The sequence below is a fragment of the Colossoma macropomum genome, unplaced genomic scaffold, assembly GCF_904425465.1.
Source record: "Colossoma macropomum unplaced genomic scaffold, Colossoma_macropomum, whole genome shotgun sequence".
Lineage (NCBI taxonomy): Eukaryota > Metazoa > Chordata > Actinopteri > Characiformes > Serrasalmidae > Colossoma > Colossoma macropomum.
This window is the reverse complement of record NW_023496050.1, coordinates 1200285-1224842: the sequence shown is the minus strand read 5'-3', so window position 1 is coordinate 1224842 and position 24558 is coordinate 1200285. Positions and strand designations below refer to the sequence as shown.

Sequence of the window (24558 nt, the reverse complement as noted above, 5' to 3'; positions counted from 1 at the left end):
CTTAGTGGAATAAACATAAAGAAGTAACTGCTTTTCACCATTCTCTCTCTCACTTTGATTCTTTCTGTATCTCTCTCTCTCTCTCTCACCTCCAGGAGCTCGCTCCCCTCTTTGAGGCCACATTTCTCCGCCATTGACCCCGACCTCACTGTTTGCACAAATATTCCCGTACGGTTGCCCCCAACAATAGTGATGTCGTTAGCCAGGCTCACATTCTTGGGTGGAGAGGGGGGCGAGGGGACTACTGGCAGGGGCTCTGGACTGAAAGAGAGACAGAAATAGTGAGAGAAAAAAATGTAATTTTAAGAACAGTGTGGGAGGGAGCTGTGAAAGAGATGATATTATTATTCTGTGTTAAATTATGTATTCTAATTAGATGATCTGAATTACAATGACTATGACACAGAATGGCTTAATTATCATAATCACAAAATCAATTCTGATTAGACTAATGCTCATATTTGCAGTCAGGGACATAACTAGGACTTCCAGAAGCCTTAAAGTGACATCCTTTCTTCCAAAATTGGTCCCACAAACTGTAATTCAAAATGTGGTTAATTCCACTGTCACTCCCTAATTATGTTTGTAGTTAACCTAAGATTGCATTCACACTTGCGTATCGGTAAAAAAAAACACACCTCCTGCCATTGATTTCAATGAGAATGATGCATTGAAGGAGAGCAGACGCCAACACATGCAGTGCGTGAAAATTATGCTCTGTTACTCTGACGTATGCAACAGCCATTAGGATATGGTGGCAATGGCATAGTGCTTCAGAGTCATTTCAGTTTTAAACAAAATAGAGGGGAAAATGTTCACAAAGATCAACAACTGTCAGTGGTTTTCACTTACAAGCTCTCATGTTTGAATAAATTTCTTGCTCACATCTATCTCCATCCACAAATACACCCGAAACAGACGAACAACGCATATCAGTGCATTATTTGGCATATATCAAAATGTCTCGTGAACCCAGCCTAATGTGTAAGGCCTTCAGTCCAGCTCCTAAAGGCATAACCAATGGGCTGTATCTACCTAGATGCCACAGAGGAAAAAAATCATGATTGGATCTTTTTTTGGGCTGTTAACCTTTTGTTTTCAACCAAAACTTAAATAGTGGAATAAGATTATTACAACAATACATGCTGAGTATAAATACAACAAGCATAATGATTAAAAAAAAATTAAATAAAGTAATAACTACAGATTACAGATGTTTATTTTTCAGCTCCCATTATTAGGCCTTTTCCGAAGGTCTAGAAGACCCCAACGGTTCCCCACCAGCAGTAGTACATAGAGTAGTATAGTTTGTGTGTTTACTCACTGCAGTGATGTTTTGCTCGATGCACGCTTGTTTACCAGATCAGGAGGGAAAAGCTGAGACTGCAGAGAAGCACACGACGCCCATAGAGACGATTCAGAGTCATCTACAACCAGAAACATACACACAGATTAGGTAGGTACATGCAGTGAATGTGTTAATAGTCATTAACAAAATCAAGCCTGTAACCTGTGTAGCTACAGTGCAATGCAAATGTCTTAAAGCTCTAAGCACGTTGTTTAAAGCCATTTATTTTAGCAGTAAGTGTGTTTTCGCCACTAAAACACCATATATCATTAGAATAGATGCAAATAAACATGGCAAAAAGTAACAAGAATATATTTTGAAAAGTAGTTGATATCTTGCGAGCTAGTTTGAAGAAAACGTTTGGTTCCAGGGTGCTCTTGGGCACCCCAGTTGTATCACATGGATTTGTACAATTCCATCAACAGCACACTTGTTTTAACATTGTAAAGCACTGATTAGTCTAACCAGGTGTGGGATGGTAACTATAAATATTACTGGGCTGCCACAAGACAAGGGATGTGAAGAGTTATTTGAACACACCGACATACATAAAATCACTATATATCACATTAATGTTGTTTGTATTCTAATATTAGTATTTTTCTGAGCAAATACACACTTAATGCCCAGATCAGTAGATTTTATCTCTAATTTTATCAGGTACATAAAAGTTTTGCACAGTACTGTACATCAGTCTACAGAGTGTACATTGTGCTGCACTGTGGCACACTGCTACAGCAGGGTGTGAGTATCAAACCTGTGACAGTGTCGGTTTCATCACTGCCCCACGAATCCAGATCAAACCTGAAACACAGCGAACACACAGTGTCACATACTCAGGGGCTGTTTATGAGTGTGCATGTACACAGTATGAGTGTTTGTATGTTTTTGTATGTCTTTAGACAGTGTGTGCAGAATGTTAGTATGCAGGGTGTTTATATATTTGTCTATATGATCATTTAAGGTCTGTCATAATCATTACATTTCAGCTGACAATTAACTGTTATGTAAATAATTGTGATTAACAATTTTCGGCCTTTTTTGGACCAATTAAATAGTATTAAAGCACAAGCCTAAAGTGGCCAAATTGGCTGATTTGCTTTCTTTTATTTATATTAATTTAAGTAAAAGATTCATCAGAACTGATAAAATAAACCTATTATGGTTAACATTAACAACTGTGCAAAATAATTGCAGTCAGCTAAAATAAACAAATATCAAATATTTGTGATTGTTAATTAGTAATTTCGACAAGCCTAGCACATGTACTCTATTATCTCTGTGGGCTGATTTAGTGTGTGTTTGTATGTGTGTGTTCAGAGTGTTGGTGTGCAGGGTGTGACCGTGTGCCTTACTCAGTATTGACCCTGCGGTTGATGGAGTTCATGCAGGGGGGAAACGGGAATGTGGACAGCCTGTTGATCTCCTTTGCACTGTCACAGAGCTACACTCCACACAAATTGGAGAAGAGACAGCATTATGTTAACAGTAGACAGAGATTATATTTATGAGAAAGCATGGTTTTCTCATTAAATTCAATAATATTTCAATAGTTTTATGCTTAATTCTGTTCGATAAGAGAAGAGGTCAGGAATATTTAATTAATGGACAGTCCTCTCTACACTATCCATCTAAACTGAGAAATCCTGCTTTGTGAAATAGCCCTCTGGTCTGGGGCCTGTCTCAATAAGCAGGATGTCTTGCTTAGCCAGCTAACTTTAAATTTAGTTCAATCTAACCGTGGGTTTTCTGTTTCACAATGGTGTATCACTTTTTACCAAGCTACATCGCCATGGCAGCATGGCATTGCTTTTTATCTTTATAAATGCTTTACCTTATATATATATATATATATATATATATATATATATATATATATATATATATTTATATGTGCTGGCCACAAGTGTGTTATAGCGACTAATAGGCAGTAATTCTTGTCAGTTCAGGTTCAGCTTCAGCACATAGCCTGCTTTCACTCGTCTGCATGCTGTGCACCTTCACTCTAATAAACAGCACAGTTTAGTTCAGTTTTACTTCATCTCCCTCATTACTTGCCATCTTGGCTACAAACATGACTTTAAGCCTTCTTCACTTTAGGTGCTTTTATTTGTTTCTGTAATTTACAAATAAGGGCTTATATGTAAGCTAAACTAGATTACATTATTCGCTTGTACTATTATCATCTATATGTTGTGATACCATATAAGCAGATCATGTAGTGAGAAAATGTGTAACTTGACAATATTAGTCATGCTTCTTTAAAAAAACTATGTTCTGATGCCATTCAAATGACAATATCATTATGAAGTGAAAATAAAGTTATAATTTAAAACTCAACAAAATGGTACAATAAGTCAGCTAAACCGTGTTTTTGCCTGCTGTAGAAGACCAGCGTTATTGTATGCCAAATATGCATATGTGGAAAACAACACTGTTTGATTGCTGTAGTGTTCCTTAAAATTCTTGCTTAAAATCCCTGTTGTTTTTAAACTGTGACCCAGTGCCCTCAAAAGTTGCAAGTGATTACAAGTGTTCAGTTTTAATAATACAAATTGTACAAGTCTTCCAAAATAAGTCTTTAACAAATATTACCCTTAATATTAATATAACAAATACTCCTGATCGTGTGTGTGGCTTTGGTTACTGACCGGACTGAAGAGATTCTCCTCAGAGTTGGAGCGCGAACCTGTGAGATACAAACACACATATACATAGGCAGAAATTACTGACTTAGAAAAGAGTTTTCTAATTCTACTCTTAGCCCCCCCAAACCGCATGTTAAAAGTTATTGTGCTGCTCCAACACGCACACTTTGCCCTCATGAAGGCTTTAATGAGCTCATAAGTTAAAGCAGGTGTGTTAGAGCAGAAAAACACTAAAGCACGCAGGACTGGGAGTTTCAAGCACTAAGTCACCTGAACACACCTGTTCTGAGACAGGTAAACATCTGTTCTCTTTAATTGCCCTGTCCATGCTCTGTCTACAAATGCAGTCAGAGCTGGTGTTGTGAGGGTGAACAAGCTTTACAGACCTTGGGCAAAAACTTCATTCAACCTATTTTCACTGTATTTTGCTTGCATTTGTGACTACAAAGATTCTGTGTAAAGATAAATAATAATGCATTCATATGTTTACCATTATTTATAATGTTTCACTAAAGCTTTAGTGTTAGCTCTAGTGTTGGCTCATCTGAAGGAGTAGCTTCCATCACTCAAACATCTTATTTGACACAAATATTGCTTTAACGCCCAGTGATAAAAAGATTTCCATTGTTTGATTAATGTAACCATTTGGCTATTTTGTCAATTCTTTGATTTTCAGACATGCATTTCCGTACCAAACATCTTGTTAAGCCAGTTTACACAAATGCATACTTCTGATTTTTTTCTTTGTGCTATCAAACTTCTTAGTCTGTTAGCACAAGTGCTACGAATGCTACGAGGTGGCTGAAGCTGAAAGTTTGATGGACAATAAGTAAGGGAGGTGGGACTTAGAATTTTATAAATGGTCTATTGACACTGAAGGCAAGTGCAGCAATCAAATCAAATCAAACTTTATAGGTCACACACACAGCCATACACAGTATAACCTGTAGTGAAGTGCTTATACAACTGTCCTTTGCCATGAAAAACAGAATATACAATAGAAAATTGTAAGATTAGAATATAAAAAGGGAAGAAAGAAAGTAAAAGGTCTCTCTTACCTTCTGACTGTTCACTGTTCTGGCCATTAGAGGGCGACTGTGAATGCAGAGAACAAACAATAAATGAAATCATTGCATGAATAAATAAGTACAAACTATTGCAGTAATTTTCCTTACAACAGGAAAGAAGGGTTGAAACTGTTAAAGACATACTGGCTGCACCCAGAACCCCTGAAAGTTAATGGCTTTTTGTAGCAGCTGTTACTGGTTACAGGAGAATGAGGGAAGAGCTTTCAGGTGAGCGTTGTTATAGGCTCAGTTCATAAGTTATCATCATCAAGTTTAATGACACTGAAAGGAATCAGCTGCCTCATTTCCCCTATTTTTGCTCGTTCTCTCCATTCCACCTGCTCCCTTCCTCTCATCAGTTCCTCAGTGTTCTTCTGGTGTATGAGAGGAGCAGTAGGAAAGGAGGGGGAGGATAAGAGCAGTAGCAAAAGTTTTTGGACGCAGCCACCTTATTTTTCCAATGTGCACAGACTTGCTGAGGAATGTGCAGCATCACTTCCTGGACAACTGTGTTTGTGTATGTCTAACCTTGTACAGTAGCTGGTGTGTGCCGTCTTGGTGGGTCAGACTGAGAGAACAGCAGGGGCCAAAACACTGGTCCTCACTGAGCAGAGAGAAATGAGACTGCACACAAAGAGACATAGACAAAAAGAGAGCAGAGAGTAGATTAAGTAAGCACAGTGACGCTCTCTGCGGTGATGTGTAGTGATACTGAAGTCATGTAAAAAAACATATCATTTTACTGTATTTATAAATGCAGCAGATTACTGCACTTGTACAGTTTTTATTCCTGCACCCCTGTATTTCTAATGTACAGCTCTTATGTGCACTAACTGCTGTTTGAGTTAGTGCACACCGTGTAACCGTGTAAGCATTACACGGTGAAAAAAAACATCTGTAAAAAAATCCCAGAAAATATACTTTAAACTTTTCCGTAAAATTAACAGACAATTCCGTAACCCTTTAAACAGAAAATTCTGTTAAATTACAGTACATATTCTGCATATATACAGGACAGCCCCTTCACTTTAGATATGGATATACATTATACTAATGTATAATGGGTAATGAATTCCCTTTTTCACTACAGTTTAAGTGTAAGCTCTGCTGATTTAGAAAGCTTCATGTTGCCATCACTAATGATCTGAGTGTGTGTTACAGCATAGTAAAGTGCAGTACTCACTCCATGTCTGCAGGGGGTGCCATTCTGCTCTCTATTTCTCTCATTTTTCTCTCTCTCTTTCTCCAGCTCCCTCTGCTGCTGCTCCAGACTGCTCTGTAGCTCTGCTATGCGCTTACGCAGACGGTTCTTATCCAACAGACAGTCCGTAAACTCTAACTGCAGACTGTCTCTACTGCGCAGAGCCTGAAACACACACACACACAACACACAAGGTCAGAGTGTGTCTGTGTGCATGACATTTATTGCCAAATGACCTCACAAGTACAGTTTAGTTTGCTTAATCATCAGAAATTCTGTTGGTGATGATGGGCCGGTTCAGGTCAGTTTCAAACCAATTTTGATGAACTCAAAACTTGATGATGTGGTTTGGCTCAGGGCGGGTTTGGACAGAATTTTGTTAAGCTTGCGCTGGGTTTGGACTTGATGATGTGGTTTGGCTTGTTGGGTTTGGACAGAATTTTCCTGGGTTTGCATTGAGTTTGGACTCAAAATGCAATGCTGTGTGGTGGGTTGGGTCCAACTCAGAAAGAAAATTCTTAAGCTGTACTCAAGGTCAGCCATAAATTGCAGGCCCTATTAAAACTCTAGTATATAGAGTACATACATTTGTAGCATTTATATCCATATGTCTTATATATGGCATGTGTTTACATGTGTGCATGTGTGTATAGAGTTTGTGAATAAATAAGTATGGTGATGTGTATCTATGTTGGGGCGTCAGCAAGTGTGCACCATTTAAATTGTGAAATAAAACCGCATGTATTTTATTGTCCAAGGGGTGGCAGCAGACAACAGTCCATATGCAGTCAAGTCTAGAGCTTGAACAAGAACTTGAGCGGCCTCTGTGGTCATGAAGGGTCATATTCTCTGATGCTATGAACAAGGAATATACAGGATCAGGTGACAGATGTTATGTGATCTGAGAAATGAAGCTGGTTGTTTTTAGCCCTGCTTAATAGATGGACACAGGAGTTAATAGTGATAGAGAGGTCCAGTTTAGTGGAGTGCTTTGTTGGTAGGTAGATAAATTCTATCTTGTCCATATTTAATTTCAATTGTTGTTGTACAGCTGGGTGTCATCAGTGTGGCAGTGATGAGGGAAGCCATGAGAGCCTAACACTGATCCCAGTGTACAAATACAACAGAAGTGGACCAAGAACTGACCCCTGAGGAACTCCAGTGGTGATGCCTTGCAGGGCAGAGAGAGAGAGCCCTTCGAATCTACCTGGTAGAATTGATCATGAAGATATGATGAGAAGTAAAGACCATATTTGGTATGGTACCTGTAATTTGAGACGCAGGGCTAGAAGAGCACGTAATCTACTTCAGCAAATGGAATGCATGTAGAGTGAGTTCAAAACTAAACCAGACAACCTGGCAGCCCTAGTAAGACAGTGTGATAAATGCTGTGTGTGTATTAGCATGTGTGCATCTGTGTGTGTGTGTGTTACATGGTCTCTCTCTCTCTCCAGTTCCATAATCTGATTAAAGTAGGACATGCTCCTCTTCTGCTCCGCCTCCCAGTCCAGCTGCAGCGTCCGCACCTTGAGCTGCAGCTGCTCACACTGAGCCTCCAACTGCAAACACACAGCACACATCACACAGGTAAACACGTAAAAATGCTGATCTAGGGCCATCTAAAAACACTTCTCGACTTTCTGTCTTACTGACCTTCTCTCTGGCTGCCTCAGCGCTCTCAAGCTCCCCCTGCAGTCTGAGCACGGTACTGCACAGCTCCTGTCTCTGCTCCGCTGCCTCTCTGCGGTCCTGCTGCAGGATGTCCAGCAGAGCCTGCAGAGACCACACACATGCTAACATAAATAAACTACAAAAAATCTTTTGACTTTCCATAATTGGTGTTAGTGTACCCTTCAAGAAAAATTCACACAATGAAAGCTGATGTTTTGCAAATGTAAAAAAGGTAAAAAAAAATGACAATGACGATATTATTTGATATGTGACTGAGTGTATGTATATGTCTGTATGAGTGTGTTTTACCTGAGTCCCAGTAACGTGGTCTCTCTGTGCATGTGTGGGCCGCAGTATTGTGTTTTGTCCAGCAGGGGAACTCTCTGCCGTCACATGTACTGCACTGGCCCTTTTGATGGAGGCGGTGGGCGTGAAGTCTCCAGTAGCACTTTTCTCCACCTCTGTCAGTCTGTTCTTCAGCTGCTCCACCTATAATACAGAGGCATTTTCATGTTTAACAATGTGAACTAAAGAAATATTTAAGTAGGGCATTTAAGTTGTAGATTGAGTACTTTGTAAATTGATTCTTCATAATTTTATGGTACCATTCTCATTGCCTTCAATAACATTGTCCTTGTTTTTTTCTGTAACTATGGTAAATGATGACTGGTTAACTTTTTTCCTTGAATAACTTGTCAACTAAAATTAGAAACAGTACAGGGAATGAAAATAAAAAAAAAAACAAAACAAAAACAAGCAGTAATTTTTTTAGACTCAAGTGAAAGCTTCAGCTATACTTAAATGTAGTTAACTGCTAAGTAATGTTAGTATTTTTGATTGTTTTTATTTATTGTTTTAAAGCTGGGAGGGTGAGAACTAGCACTGCTGCTAAGGGAATGTCATTGGACAGCTTAATGTGTTTGGAGGAGAATGCAAACTAACAGTTGCTTGCATTGGTCAGCATTGTGCTGGATGATGGGGGGGAGGAAGGGCCATCCTATGCACCCAGAGAGAGATTCCAGGCTACAGATGGCTGTGGCATCACCATGGACTGAACTTGTGATTGCCGAACAATAGGGCCAGAGTTACTATATTAGCAGTATTTTTTTTTTCTGATTAATTTTCAAACAATCAGAGCATTTTTCTCTTTGGTTTGTTCTGAACCTAAACAGAATTTCTGGTCCTGTGCAAAATTATTCATACACTTTATACAGTTTATCAAGAACTAAACATGAATGAAACAGTAAGAAATGGATAGCTGCAATTTAAGGTTTTCACTTTATCAGTAAACCTGTCTTCATTATTGAGTATGTTTTATTTATGTTTTGTTGTGTCTGTGTTCATTTACAGTTTTCATTTTTAGTCACCCTTAACTGTGCATAACCTCTTGTGCAATCCCTAGTCTGAAGTGCTTTAGCCGCTGGCACTCTCCTGTTAATCTATCCCAGTCATGGAACAGAGCAGCCACTGTCCAGTATGTTTAGGGTTTCCCCTGCTGTAACACACCTCATCTGACTCATCAGGTGCTGTCTGAGCTGAATCAGGTGAGCATATAAAGTAAATGGACATGATGAGGTTTATGCTGCGTAATGATCACTTCCCTAATGCTGACACTCACCTGTTCCAGGTAGTGTAAATCTATCACAGAGAAGTGCAAAGCTATGAAAAGAGAAAAAATTAAGCCTCTTTCTTCTGGGAAAGTGAATGTGGTGTAGCTTTGAAACCTATTTAAGGTAGTGAACCCTAAAGACCATCCTGTACCTTTGAGGATACGTTTACACTGTCTGTGATTTGGAGGACAAAAATTGACCTCAACTACCCCCTTTATTCTAAGAGTGTGGATTACTGTGATAGAATGCTCAGTTATAATAACTAAATCAGAACAGCTGTTTCCTTAAGCTGCTACTTTTAGTGAATCATTGAGAAACACTTTTCTTACTTAGCTTATGATGGGGAAATACACTTATGATGGGATTGTGTTGGGGTTTTGGGAACATCATCAATTACATTACTTCTCAGATATGTGAAGTTTTACTGTTTTATAACACTTGCTCAGTATGTGAATGCCTGTATGAATTCTGTGTACGTTACCTGCATAAGTAGCTCTCTCTCACGGGCAGAAGCTTTACGCTGTTCCTCTAGAGCTCTGGAGTATTTCACTGCCTGCTCCAAATGCCTTTCCTTCAGTTTGCCCAGCTCTCTAGCACCCGCCTCCCAGTCCTGTCTCAACCTGGCACACACACACAAACAGACACACACACAGGCCGATGCATTCTTTAAGGATGTTGCAATTCTCTATTGTCAAGCTTTGATCCTCAAGAAACTTACTGGCATGGAATTTATTACTTAGTGTAATGTTTGGTAGTTTTCCACAGACATTAAAGTTGGCTGTGTAATAAATTTATGGTAGGTGGTTAACGTTAGCCAGCCAACTGAGTTAAACATTAATATAGCTAGACAGGCTGGTGACTATATATCACCAGCTCTCTTTTTCACTCTTCCCCAGCGTTTGAGGGTCATTTAGTGGGATAATGCCCCACCAACCAATCATCATGCCCTACTAAACCCACATCTTTTTGTACATGCTTTTATAGTGACAGGCAGCAAATGCTTTCAAAGCAAACTAAACTTTGTGCTGCCTCTGCTTGACACGTGTCTGACTAACATAATAGGGTTTGAATGCATCTCTCTATGTTGTGGGAAAATAGCAGATTTCCTAAAAGGGTAGACGTTTGGTGATTTGCTGAAAATGTGGATCTCCTGCCGATTCTCTCCTGAATAATCCATAGCTGCTTAGCTCCTTTTTTGTGGTAGGTGGATGCACTTCAGAAACCCACTCTCTGCCCCATCTGCACCCCCATGGTTTTCAGATGCCACTCATGATTTAGTGCTGGTGCTGGGACTGGGAAAATGATAAGACTGGGGAGGGTCTCTGAGTAAGCTTCGCTTAGTGGTAGGTGGGGGTGGTTGGAGGTAGAGGTGAAACATGATGTTATTGGTTAATAATCTTGAAGTAATATTAGATTTTTTCAATTATTATGATAATTTAAATAAGTACATTATGCTAATGGTCATTCTTTAGTTATCTTCCACATGCCACACATTTTTTATTGCATCACTTTTATTTCACCAACTCCGTTATACAATCATTCTAACCTATGTCTATAATAGATTCAAGTACACTTGATTATAGGCTGTACGAACAGAACATCACTAACTAATTAACTATACACATGTGCTTTGAATGCCATTTCAGAAGATTCTAATGCAGATTTTCTGGTAAACAATGCAACTTGAGATATGAGATCTGCTCTCCGGTAGAGAGTGAAATAGAAAGTCAAGTTTGTCAAGAAGATAGGCGTCAGTTGATTTTACATGTAGACTGATTTTACAGAAGCTCTCCTCTTCTACAGGCCAGACCCAGTTTAGCATAGTGAACCAGGCGATGTGTCCTGGGAAGTGCTTGCAAACTGGTAAAATGACATCTCTTATAATCTGTAACAGTATGCAACACTATTAATATCCAGTGGTTTTCTGTGCTTAATTTTGGTTGGGAAAAAATGCCAAACTGGCATATTATAAAGCATTAAGTAATATTATTAGCAGGCCACGTGGTAATTATATGGTATTACATGGAAAAGTACCATTAGTGAAAATGCCAGCTATAGGGTAAGGCTCTTAAACACTCACATGTGGTACTTTGTAACTGAAATTTGATCACAATATCAACATTTATTGTGAAAATCCTGCGGACAGTAGTCGTTTGTCTAAATTTACATTATTGTATTTGCTCATTTCAAGACTGACTTCAATTATACATTTGTTATTAAGAAAAATCTTAAATTAATTGAGTATGTTGTCATTACTTAGCAGAAGTTCTGTTTTCACAAATCCCATTGCATTGAGATTTCCCTGCCTCGAATAACACGCAAACTACTCCGTATCTGATTCAGGAAACTGTCGTAAGACACAACAATCAGTGATTTTAGTGCAATTGATGAATCTGCATGGAAATAAGGACAAGCATATGCACCTGGTATTTGTCAAGTTTACTGACATAGTCCAGTGATGTGTGTGTGTGTGTGTACCTCTCCAGCTGTACTCTGTCTTGTCTGAGATCCTGCGTTTTTCTCTCTGCTCGGTTGCGTTCATCTTCAGCCACTCTGCAGCGCTGAGACAGCCTCCGTTCACACAGCCGAGCATTACGGAGCTGCTCCCTCAGCTTTTTTACCTCCAACAGTAGGAATTGTGTCAGACCCTCCGGACCCTCCTCATCTGCCCATACACAGATATGCACAGTCTTAAAGACTTCATCATTTTAAAAGAAAACAGTGGGTGACATACTGCACCTCTAAGCCAAATTTTGTGTTTCTACCACTTGTGGCTTGGTGTCAATTGAGTAATTTACAGCAGAAAATTCACATCTGGTGCTTCAAACAATAATTATGTGTAAGTAAGGTACTGAACAATACAGTAAGGCTCTGTACTACAACATAGTAAGACACAAAAACTGGCCACAAACATTTATCCCCAAGATGTTCAGTGGGGTTAAGGTGAGGGCTCTGTGCAGGCTACTGGAGTTCCTCCACAGCAAACTCATCAAACAATGCCTTTATGGAGCTTTCTTTGTGCACAGGGACACAGTTGTACAGGCACAGGAAAGGTTGGAAGCATACGAGTGTCTAAAATGTCTTTATATGCTGTATTACTAACATTACCCTTCACTGAAACAAAGGGGCAGAGTCCAAAACCTGAAAAACATCCCAAGATCATTATCCCTCCTCCACCCTGACTTTACTGTTGGCACTATGCATTCTGGTGGGCAGCATTTTCTTGGCATCCACACTGTCATTCTGATTCATCCATCAGACTGCCAAGTAATACAGCGTGATTCATCACTCCAACTTGTTTCCAATGCTTTATACCAGACATGGCATAGTGATCTTGTGTGAAGCTGCTCAACCATGGAAACCCATTTCATGACACTCTCAACACACAGTTCTTGCATTGTTGTGGCCTCCAGAAGCAGTTTGGAACTCTGTACATTTACATTTATGGCATTTGGCAGACTTTTATCCAGAGTGGCTTACAATTTGTTCAGATAAGTGAAGGTAGTGTTAGGAGTATTCCTCAAGGACTTTTATTGGTATTGTGTAGGGTGCTGGCCTAAGTAGGGGATTGAACCCCAGTCTACAGCGTAGAAGGCAAAGGTGTTACCCACTACACTATACCAACCACTTGTAGTGAGGGATGCAACAGAAGTACGCACTTCAGCACTTGGCAGGCCGCTGCGTGAGTTTGGGTGGTCTACCACTTTGTGGTTGAGCTGTTGATGCTCCTAGATGTTTCCATTTCAAAATAATAGCACAGCTGAATAGGCAAAATCCAGCAGGGCAGAAATTTCAAATAAAGTTGCCCTTCTGCTGAGAATAGAGTAAGTGTTGCACTCCAGTATGACCAATTCTACTGTAAGTGTTTGTCTATCAAGATTGCAAGGCTATGTGCTTGATTTTATACACCTGTTAGCAATGGATGGGGCTGAAACACCTGAAGTCAAAAATGATGGGGGTGTCAACATACTTTTGAGCAAGTAGTGTATATTCAAAAAAAAAAAACCCAAAAAAACCACAAAAAACTAAATACAGACTCTTAATTTCTGTGTTCTGAAAATGTATTCCCTAAATTTGTATTTTGAATTCAGACTAAATATGTTCAGTAACAGGCGCTTTCCATGGACAGGACACAAGGAGTTTTTTGTATTTCTGTACAAAGTGAAGGGATCTGTACTTTAACCTAAAACTAAACTTATTACAATTAGCATTTTGTTTATGATAAAATATTCCCCTAATTATTTATTTAATTGAACAAAAAAGTCATTTTAACTTGTGTACAACAGGTTTTCATGTGCAACCCTGCTTCCCAAATGAAAAAATAAAGGAATATTTTATTTAGTATTATTTATTACAGCAAGTGATTGGTAATGAATTTAGCTTAAAGGGAAATTGCACTGATTTTTCAAAATATCTGCCTAATTTATTGGTTGCATTGTAAACAAAGTCATTCAGATTGTTTTGATGTGAAATGGTTCATTTGTAGAGACATTTACTGACTACTACTTCCTTACAGTGGTGGTGATAGGAACCAGGGGTCAAATAATGTCAGCAATACAAATATAGCCATTTTCTTTACTATCCAGATCCTCCAGTGAGCCTATACACTTCTCCTGAATTTACATATGTAATTTTGATTACAGTAAAGTAATGGTCAATCTGAAAAAAAGTTTTCTTTGGGATCGATTTCGCATTAGAACACTCTTTCATGTATCCTTCCACCATGAATGGATTAAAATTCATTGATTAAAATACATTATAGACCAAAACTTAATCACAAAACTATCATAAAACAGTTTATCAGACATCAGGCAGTGTATTCATAACCATGTGATGAGTTGGTAAGTTTATCTAGAATAGAGCATCACTCTGCATGATTTTGTTTATATGTATATTGAAAAAAATCAGTGGAGTTCCCCTTTAATGTGCACAGCAGTAATGTCAACACATACCAAGCATCATAGAGCAGCGTTGTGTGGCCTTTCTGCCTGTGAGCTGTGTGTATTGCTCTGGATGGTAGAACTCCAGTGACTCCATGAAAGCCTGCAGCCCCCGTTCACCACGGCCCCTCAGGATGTCCAATAAACGACCTGGAAAACACCACACCAACAAATCAAATCACTTTAAACTACTACATTACAATCAACCACCAGTCATCTTACTGAATAGACATCCAATACATAGTCTCTTTCACTCAGTCTGTCACTCTCATTCTGTCACTCTCACTCACACACAGAAAACAGCATCTTAAGGAGGTAAAAGGGCAGTAGAGTTGAGGGTCAGTTACATGACAGGAGATATAACGGTAAAAGGGAAGTGGACTGAGGGAGTAGAAATATTAGGGTAAAAAGGGCAGCTGGGGTAGGGGGTAAAATATGGGTAAATGTGAGGTTAACAGGCAGTAACAGCAGGGGTCAACAGAGTGTACATGTTCTGACCAGCCTTGCTGATCCGCAGTGGAAGCTGAGTGGAGTTCAGCACTTCGTCTTCATCCTGTTCATCAATGACCTTACACTGCCGCAGATACGGGGTCAGTTTAGCTGGATTCAGGATGCGGGTCAGCTTGTGTCTGACCCCCTCCACTCTTTCCCACAACTCCTCACAATGCTCCTCATCCAATGAGGGCACAGCCGAGTCCTCAGAGTTACACACATCCACCAACGGACACTCATTTATACCTACACAGAGAGAGAATATAAGGACAGACTGTAGGTTACATGTTATTGTGACACTTTGGGAAGGTCACCACAATATTTTGGCATCAACAGGGTGAACCGTTGTTGCTGGTGGTTCACAAAAAGAGAGAGAGAAGGAGAGTGAAAGATGTGGTGTGAGTTGCTCACATATACGGTGTTATCAATACACATATTCCATCACATTAATTGATTACAAGCCCCTCCCATCACCCACGTCCAAAAATATGAATTGAAACACTAAATCACAGATTGCAGCACAGTGTAGAAGAGCTAAAGCACAGTAGCTTGTTTACAGTTGTTCGCATATTGAAACAAACACTGAGGAACTAATTTAATCATTTTTCAGAGCTTAGCTAGTAGGTGAGGTAACAATGACTTTTACAGTTAGCTATGTGATGCTAGTTACATAGTAACTCACTACAGAAACTAACTAGTTGTTTCCCTCAAAATGAAGAGCAAAGAGTAAAAAAAACCTACATTTTTGTTAATTACCTAGCTAGCTTAGTCTTAGTTATGTAAAGTGCTGCTATAATGCGTCTGCTAACTTTAGTTGGTTAGCTGGCTTGTCACTTGGTTGCTAGTTACCTCTAACATTGTTTAGTTAAACAAGTACGTGTTAGCAGTCCCCAGTGTATGAAGTACCCTCTGCTATTAAGAGAGTCCCATGTTGGTTGACTACTCTAGCATTGGCTAGCTGCTAACTCATTTACCACAGAGGTGCTGAAGCTAGCTTCAATGTTAGCAAAAGGTCTGGTTTAACAATTCTTCTTTTGAAAATGCTCTTTTCTCTTTGGTAGTCTTCAGTCTTTCTAATCAACATGAACTGTAATCGTCAGTCTTCTACACTTGAAGATCTTACATCTCTTTCATCTTCAGTTTGAGAAATGAAGAACAATTCAATCTTTCCACCAATCTCTTGGGAAATAGGTAAGTTTTCACATTTACAAATATGTGGCATATTAAAAAGTTTTTCAGAAGTGTCCTGGGCTTAGTTAGCCTTGCTAGGCTGTAACGGACCAACTGGGAGAACTAATTTGCTACAGTACCACCCTGAGGTAGACCAATGTTGCATCTCTAGTTAGTTAACCCTTTAAAAGGCTAATTATATACTAAGGCTTATTACATATCAAGGCTTATTACATACTAAGGCTTATTATTTAGTAACTACAAGGACTTCAATGCAAACTAACTGGGCTATTCTTTGGTTATAGAGGTGTGTAATAAAATTTTGGGGCTGTCAGTTGCCATTTAAGTGGATAAGAACACCAAAGACAGAAAGACAATGACCTTTCCTTGAATTTGTATTTTTTCCCCTAACAGACCTCAGGAACCCTCCAGAATTTTGATTTTGAGACATTCAGAGGGTCCAAGGTTAATTAGGGGGTCCTGAATCCCCCAAAACCCCTGCATTTTGCACCTTGGCTGTACCTAGCAGTATAAGCAGCATTCAAATGAAGGTGAGGTACATCTATCTAGCCATCTGTGATGGGCTGGTCTGGATAAAAACACATTTTTGATCCCAGTCTTATCATGATTGCAAGGAGAAACAAGAAGTAATACACTGACTGATTAACACACTGTCTGCCTCTTGACAGATCATGATTGGTGAGGTTGTAAGTGATTCATGCTTGCTGAGCTATAGTTGAGGATCAGCAGTGTTGGGACACCTACACAAAAAGGTAATCCATTAAAAATGACTCATTACATCTCTCAACCTATAATGGGATTACTTTACTGATTACTTCCTGAAAATGTAATCTCACTACACTATTATGTTGCATGTATGTTACTCTCTAAAACCCACACGAATTGCACCAATTGGAAAGTACAAGAGAAAACACAGTAGTCTCTTTGACACTTCAATAGCAAGAACAGCTAATCACTAGAAAAGGTGTATAGAGTCAATGTAACTAGAAAAGGTGTATACAGTCAATGTAACTAGAAAAGGTGTATACAGTCAATGTAACTAGAAAAGGTGTATACAGTCAATGTAACTAGAAAAGGTGTATAGAGTCAATATAACTAGAAAAGGTGTATAAGGTCAATATAACTTAAAAAAAGTCACCATCTCTGCCTTTGCTCTGAACAAAACATACCGATTTATGCTTGATTCAAGTCATGAATGGCTAATGCTATTTGAAAACTCAGAAATTAGTCAGTAAAAAAAGGTACTTTAAAAAATGTATTAATGTAAAGCTGGCAGAACTCTTCCTTCTTTATTCATCTGTTTCACAGGTTTATGTTAGCATAGTAGTCAGCTTTAGCAGGTAGTACATGAGAGCAAGCAAATTACGTAAAAGTACAGATAATCTATATAGATGAAATTTGTGTTTTAAATGCATTTCATGTAATTAATGTTTCTCTCAAAAACACGAGTAACACAATAACTCATTTCTTACGAGTAAGGCAGTAACTATAATGCATTACACTACTTTGTTCCATAAAAGGTATTATATTAATGTCCTATTTTGTACAGCATTACACCCAACAATAGAGGAATTGGTAAGGGTTTGGTAGAGTACCATAACTATAACTATGAAGTCTATATATATTGTGAATATGTCAGAAAAAAAGGTGTTGTACAGGTACAAACAATGTAAATCTGCCCTCAAAAGGGACAACAATAGTCTTCAGGTTGAATCATGTAAATTAAATATGCTTTAAAGCTAAACAACATTCACTTACTCAAAGGAATAGTGTATATGTGTATCTTTTCATAACCCAATCTTTTAAAATATAAACAGAAATAAAAGCTAAAGAAAAGGTGTCTGGAGTCAATGTAACCTAAAAAAAAATCTGTAGTTGCGATGAAAAATAGTTCAATTGTTTTCCATATCTAAAAGTACTCTTGAGGGTACCACATGAATTGCACCCCCTAAGTGACAGTTTGGTACTTTTTTCTGATAGTGTAGCATATCGTTGCTGTCAGAAGAAAACCTTGTATCTCCATTTTTGTCGTTTTTCAGTTTTTGGCATAATTTGAAAGTGCCTGTTGCCCTATACATTGTATGTAAATTTCATGAAGAATGGACCAAAAGAAACGGCCCAAAATTACTTGGAAAAATGTCTGGTTCCATTGACTTATATTAAAAGTAAAGTAAGTTTTTCCCTTTTTCTGTAAAGTTATCATTTTGGAGATACAAGGTTTTCTTCTGACAACAGTGATATCATGGTGCTGGTGCATGTTCAGTAATACAGGACAGATGACCAGATATTGTGGATTCCTTGGTAAGGCTTGGGGATCAGTAGAGGGTTTGTTCTGATGGAGGTTTTTTAGCCAGAGGGATCTTCCCATTATCTGATCCTGAGCAGATGTGGAAGCTTCTCAGATGGGCAGAATGTGGAATAAAGCTGAGCACTGTGTTTTGCCTGTAATTTATGAGGAGCTCATCATGCAGGGAGGACTTCTGTCTCACTACTCAGGAATGCAAACAGCACCATCGAAACCTCCCTTACACACAGCCTGATACACATCAGAGAGAGTGGACGAGGGGGACTTTATGTTGGATGAGGGTTAAAGAAAGAGAGTAGAAGGGAGAGAGAGACTGGCTGTAAGAAACAGTGGAGAGCTTTGTGTCTATGTTGCTCAAGACCGAACATCTGAGACTGTGTGACATGGCCTAGGCATGCAAAGCCTGAACTGCTTGCCTGATAAAAACTGCATGACGATGCCTGTCTGCCTTACTGGAAGCCTGGGTTTGGGGTGGTGGGTGGTATACCCCTACTTGCCCAGCTGATGCACAGCCAACACACACACTTGCTGCATGCACACAAGCACCTGCTAGTTATACATGTTTCAGATCTCCATTGAAATGTACAGCACCATTTTATACTAAAGGGATATGCAGCATATTGTTGTTGTCAAAACAAATCTTTTTTTTTTTTTAACATAATTTGAAAGTACGGGTTGGTCTTTATATTGTGTGAACTTTTCATGATGAATGGAGCAGTAAAAACAGTCCAAAAATAGGAAAAACGGTTTGAAAAAGTTTGGAAAGTTGGGGCTTTGTTGTAAATGAACAGTTACGCCTAAACATTAACTATGTGTGTTCAGCGCCTGCTTTCCCCCCCAAATAATCATGTTCAATCTGATATATTTCCACTACTGTGGCTGATGACAAAAGTTTGGAAAATCAAACACGTGATGGAACATTTTGCTGAGTATACATTGCTGTATGCTGCTGTTGCTGCTAGCAGCAGCATATTTTTTTTTGTCTATGTTCCATTAAAAAAAAAACTTTGAATATTTGGTTTGATGTCACTACTGACATAATGTAAATGCAGCATAACACTGATTAATTCCAAGAACCACAACTAACAGATGTTTAAGACATGAGAGACCCTATACACGATGTTGAATTCCATTGATTTTATCTTAGTCATCCTTCAGTCATCAAAGCCGCCAAACTGCAAGATTTGCCCAGAACAAAACAACACACTCTTTCAGATCATGCTCATGAATCAGTGGACCCATCAACAGTCACATCTCTCAGAAACTGAGAACTCACAGAAAGGACAGCAAGGCACAGAATACAGTTGTAGTCAAAATTTCAGGTGACCCTGGTCAAATTAAACATTTTGTTTATTTTGAAAAAAGGTTAACACAACCTCTGCAAAGAAAAAAAAAATATGACAAATTTATGCAATGATTATTTATTTGTTGTATATATATATATATTTATATATATATATATATATATATATATATATATATATATACGTGTATATATATATCATGTGCATGCATAAGTTTGGACCCCCTTTCACTTGATCCACTAGTATAAGTAGAAGTAAGGAAAACTGTTAAGTCAAGACAAGATCTGAAAGACCAGGATATATCTGTGATAGACCTGCTCATAGACTGGTGAGGTATGTAAAGCAAACCCCCCACATCACTGCCAAGAACCTATTAGAACATTTGGCTGACATGGGAGTAGTGATGCACCTACATGGAAGAGTTATGAGAAGGTAAGATGAACTGTGATCTCATCATAAATGTCAACCTCTGAAGTAAGTAAAACAAGTAAACAAGCAAAACAAATCAAGTGATATGTACTCTTAAACGAAAGGATACCTCTTAGAAATCTTATTTAGAAATCTTATTTAGGATTCAAGAATTTTGGAATGATTAAAGTTTTTTTTTTTACAGACGGAAGGAATTCTAGAATTTTAAAATTCTGCAATTAAAGACTCGGTTGATTCTGAAATGCTGAACAATCATCTGTAACAATTAAGCCCTTGCAACGGAAAAGAGTATATGTGACATTATTTGTAAAAATGGTATGGCATTGTATGATGCCCTCTATGTAAATAAAAAAATCACTAAAACGTAAATAAAGCATAGTTTGGCTTTTTAATTTCGGATATAGCAAGTTAAGTTTATCTATATATGAATATAAAAAGGCGACCCAGCCAGAAGGATAAGCGGCTTATAAGATGTGTGTATGTAAATATAAAAAGGGTTATCTTGTTATATCCAAAACTCTAATATATATACATGTAGACAATTTTCAAAAATCTTTTTTGTTCATACTATATGTTGTTGGGAAAGAGCTTTACACATATATATATATATATATATTCATAGTTAATCAAAGTATAGCATTGATATTTCTTGTATGTGTAAAGCTCTTCCCCAACAACATATAGTATGAACAAAGAAAATTCTTGAAAATTGTCTAGAATGCGTTTTGCATTCTATTACATGTTTTTAGGGCAAATTGCCCTGAGGGTAAATGATTCAGGTGTTTTTCGACCCTACACCCCACCTCTCTCTCTCCCTCTGTGTTGTACACAGATACCAGGCAGGTCAGGGCAGGATGCTGGAATCTGCTGGGCTTGAGCGTCTCATAGGTATGTCACTGCCACTCAGTGTCTCTCAGGTCATGTGGCTCACACACAAACACCTCTCTACACTGTACTAATGTAAACAGTTTTACAGACAGACTGAGCCTGATCCAGGGCTAATAGTGAATGAACCCCTATAATGTTATTTTTAGCCCAGTTGAGAGGTGATTAAACACAATGCAAATATTCACCTGCCTTTAGAATATTACTTGTAGAACTAACCCACAAAAGAGTGAACAGACCTTGAGAGTACTGTCCGAGTATCGCCTTTGAAAGTGAAAAGGCTTTTGTGGCAGTTTACCACTCAATAAACACTTTTCAGATAAGTGTTGACAGCCATTAAAACTCTGTACTGATCCAGTGCAAATAATAGCGGAGCAAGCTCTACAGGAAAATAACTGAGAACAGCAATCACTTACCACTCATCTCTCAGGCTGAAGTGGAAGAATGATCCTTGTGAAAGTCTTTGGAGTCACAGTCTGAGAAAGAAGAAAGAGAAAAGAGCTCTGGAGCTACCTCTTCGTTCAGCTTACTCTACACAGGTACCTGCCTCTCTCTGTCTGCCTTTCTCTCTTGCTCCCTCTCTCTCTACACACACTCACGCTCACTGTACATATCTCCACCACAGAGCACACACCTTCACTCCTCTAGGAACGCAAACAGTGTGCTCTCTTGAATACGTCATTAAGGTCAATTCATTCATGTTGTTATTGTGTTGATAACTGGAGACCTCAGAGCAAATGGAATTGATTGGATCACAGGTCACCATAGACTATAAATAAAGTATGATTAAGTCTCTAACATCTCATCGTTACACCATTCAGGTTAATATTTAACTTAAATATTGCTATAAAGGTTTGTTGGCAAATTCAAAGCTGGGAGTGGCGGGGAAAAAGGAAATGCACACAAGGAACAGCATGAAAGTCTTTCTCTCAAACCTATTCTTGTGTTGGGAAATTGTGAACAGACTTAACAAATGAATCCAATTCCTGACACAGTCCAAGACTGATAAAATCTGCTTTTAGACTGCAGCCAATCCAGAATAATTAGAAAGCTGTGTTGATTTTTGTCACTGACTACCTTTTGACCGAGTTTTCAGTCTGATAAGAGTCTAGACTGATTGCAATTACTGTTAGAGTACCAGAAGTTAAATGAGACAGAACAACTCATTTGGTACAGTGTTGCACTGTTACAAGTGGATCAGACATAGCAGTGCTGCTGGACTGAGAATAGTCCACCAACCAAAAATATCTAGTCAACAGTGTCCTGTAGTCAGCATCCTCTGACCACTGATGAAGAACTAGAGGATGACCAACACAAACTGTGCAGCATTAGATGAGCTACTGTCTCTGACTTTACATCTACAAGGTGGACCAACCAAAGGGAGGAGTGTCTAATAAAGTGGACAGTGAGTGGAAATAGAGTCTAAAAACTCCAGCAGCACTGCTGTGTCAGATCCACTCGTACCAGCACAACACACAATAACACGCCACCACCATGACGTCAGTGTCACTGCAGTGCTGAGAATGATCTGCTACCCAAATGATACCTGCTCTGTGGTGGTCCTGTGGGGGTTCTGACCTCTGAAGAACAGAGTAAAAGGGGGCTAACAAAGTATGCAGAGATACAGATGGACTGCAGTCTGTAATCGTAGAACTACAAAGTGGAGCTGATCAAATGGACAAATGGTTCTAACCGTGTTGTTATTTCGCCATAACATCATGTTTTTTTCACAAACACTATCACTCCGCTGAGACGCCATTGCTAAGCAACGAGTTTGACAGCTGTAAGAGACGCTCAAGCCATTTGAACGTTTTTGCTTATTACTTTGCGCACAAACAGAAAATGGACACATTTAAGGTTATTGACCTACAGCCGATTTGGTCAGACTGTGAAGATGAGACTACACATTAAAACATACTGAATGTGGCACGGCCCAATTTATTTATTTCTTACTTTATTTATTTAACTGTTGTATAAACGCAGTAGAACGCTTGAAGTCGTGTGTTATCGAGAATAAATCAAAGCTGTGATGTTATTTCACGATAACACACTCCCTCTCATGTTCTGTTGCTTAAATAATAAGTCTTAGGCACCCAAGAAAATTGTTTAAAACTACTTTGTGTTTTTGCCTGTACAAACACTTTATAACAGCAGCATGTACCACAATTTTCTTGTTTACAGTAACTGTCATTTATGCTACTTAGAAAAATACAGTTAGAAAAAAGGCTTTTAATAGTCCAGCCATGGAACTGTTACATTTCATCACAAACACACCTGATTAATTTAATGAAGGACTGATAAGCTGAAACAGGTATTGGGTGGTAACTGTAAATACTGGACTTCCTCAAGAAGAGATTTAGGAATGGTTAAGCTAACACACTCACACACAGAACAGTGTTACACAATAGTCACTTGCCTCACATCATTATTTCCTAAAGCTTGCATTGGCATAGAGTAAAATGAAGAGTTAAGCACATTGGGCCAGATTCTGCTAAACTTTAATTCATTATAATATAATATTTTATTGTCATATTCATTATAATTGATACAACTGTAAAAGGCTTGAATTCTTACCAATGAGAAATGACATATGCTAAACATGCTAAAATGTCATTCCTAAAATGTAATATTAAGTTGTTGTAATTCTATATTTTGTACATGTCATTTGTTTCTACAATCCACAACCTTTTCTGATAAGGAAACTTTGATGCTTGATTAAAGTTATGGTTTGTATCTGGATGCTTTTCCTTTCACATTTCTTTTTTCTTTCTGCCCTGCTTTTGACAGTCAACAGCAGTTTGTGTTACATTTGCTACCATGTTTATGTGGTTCTGCAATTGTCTATAATATCTTTTTCTGTTGTTTAATTTTGCTGCATTTTTACCAAAGAGTTTACTATTATTTGTCAGCACTTCTTCCCTTAAAAGTTGTAGCTCTGTTTCTGAGATTTTTAGTTCTGCGAGTTTCTTTATTTATTGTTTACCAGATCCATTTTGGCAGCCAAGCACAGCTTCACTTCATAGGTCTTTAATATGTATGACCTCATTTACATGTGGATTCTGATTGGCTGTCTCCTAGGACACTGATCAAAATACTGCAGCGTTAAATACTTAAGAACCTTTCACCTTTGTCTATGTCAGTGCAACCTTTGACACAATGATCATGTGCCACTTCTGTGACACGTGTTGAACCTGTTAACCCCCTAAAATCCCAGGTTTATTACATACTAGGGCTTATTGTTCAGTAACTACAGGGACTTCAATGCAAACTGGCTGAGCTATTCTTCGGTTATAGAAGTGTGTAATAAAACTTTGGGCCACTGGTGGGTCTTGTCCATTTAAAGGGTTAAATACCACTTGTGTGAGTGAATTTGTATGCCGTTGACGATAGCATGAGCCGACACATTGATGTCTTAATGTAAGAACATGGTTTAAACATTTACATCTTTTTGGAGAGCCTATACACCA

At 38.5% G+C, this 24558-nt stretch overlaps 1 protein-coding gene across 2 annotated transcripts in view; it reads right to left on the bottom strand.

The window, feature by feature from the left end:
• The window catches only part of zmp:0000000896 (caspase recruitment domain-containing protein 10), a 32091-nt gene extending 10386 nt beyond the window's left edge, over positions 1-21705 (bottom strand). For both annotated transcript variants that reach the window (XM_036564998.1, XM_036564999.1), the window contains exons 1-16: positions 21508-21705; positions 14984-15223; positions 14498-14635; positions 12024-12210; positions 10027-10165; positions 8245-8424; positions 7918-8037; positions 7698-7823; positions 6247-6429; positions 5592-5687; positions 5055-5091; positions 4000-4037; positions 2704-2792; positions 2106-2152; positions 1325-1427; positions 90-261 (exon numbers count right to left, since the gene is read on the bottom strand). In XM_036564998.1, the coding sequence (XP_036420891.1) occupies positions 90-261; positions 1325-1427; positions 2106-2152; positions 2704-2792; positions 4000-4037; positions 5055-5091; positions 5592-5687; positions 6247-6429; positions 7698-7823; positions 7918-8037; positions 8245-8424; positions 10027-10165; positions 12024-12210; positions 14498-14635; positions 14984-15223; positions 21508-21514 (1902 nt within the window). In that variant the 5' untranslated portion in view covers positions 21515-21705. The remainder of the gene's footprint in view (positions 1-89; positions 262-1324; positions 1428-2105; positions 2153-2703; positions 2793-3999; positions 4038-5054; positions 5092-5591; positions 5688-6246; positions 6430-7697; positions 7824-7917; positions 8038-8244; positions 8425-10026; positions 10166-12023; positions 12211-14497; positions 14636-14983; positions 15224-21507) is intronic.
• Between the last annotated feature and the right edge of the window lie 2853 nt (positions 21706-24558).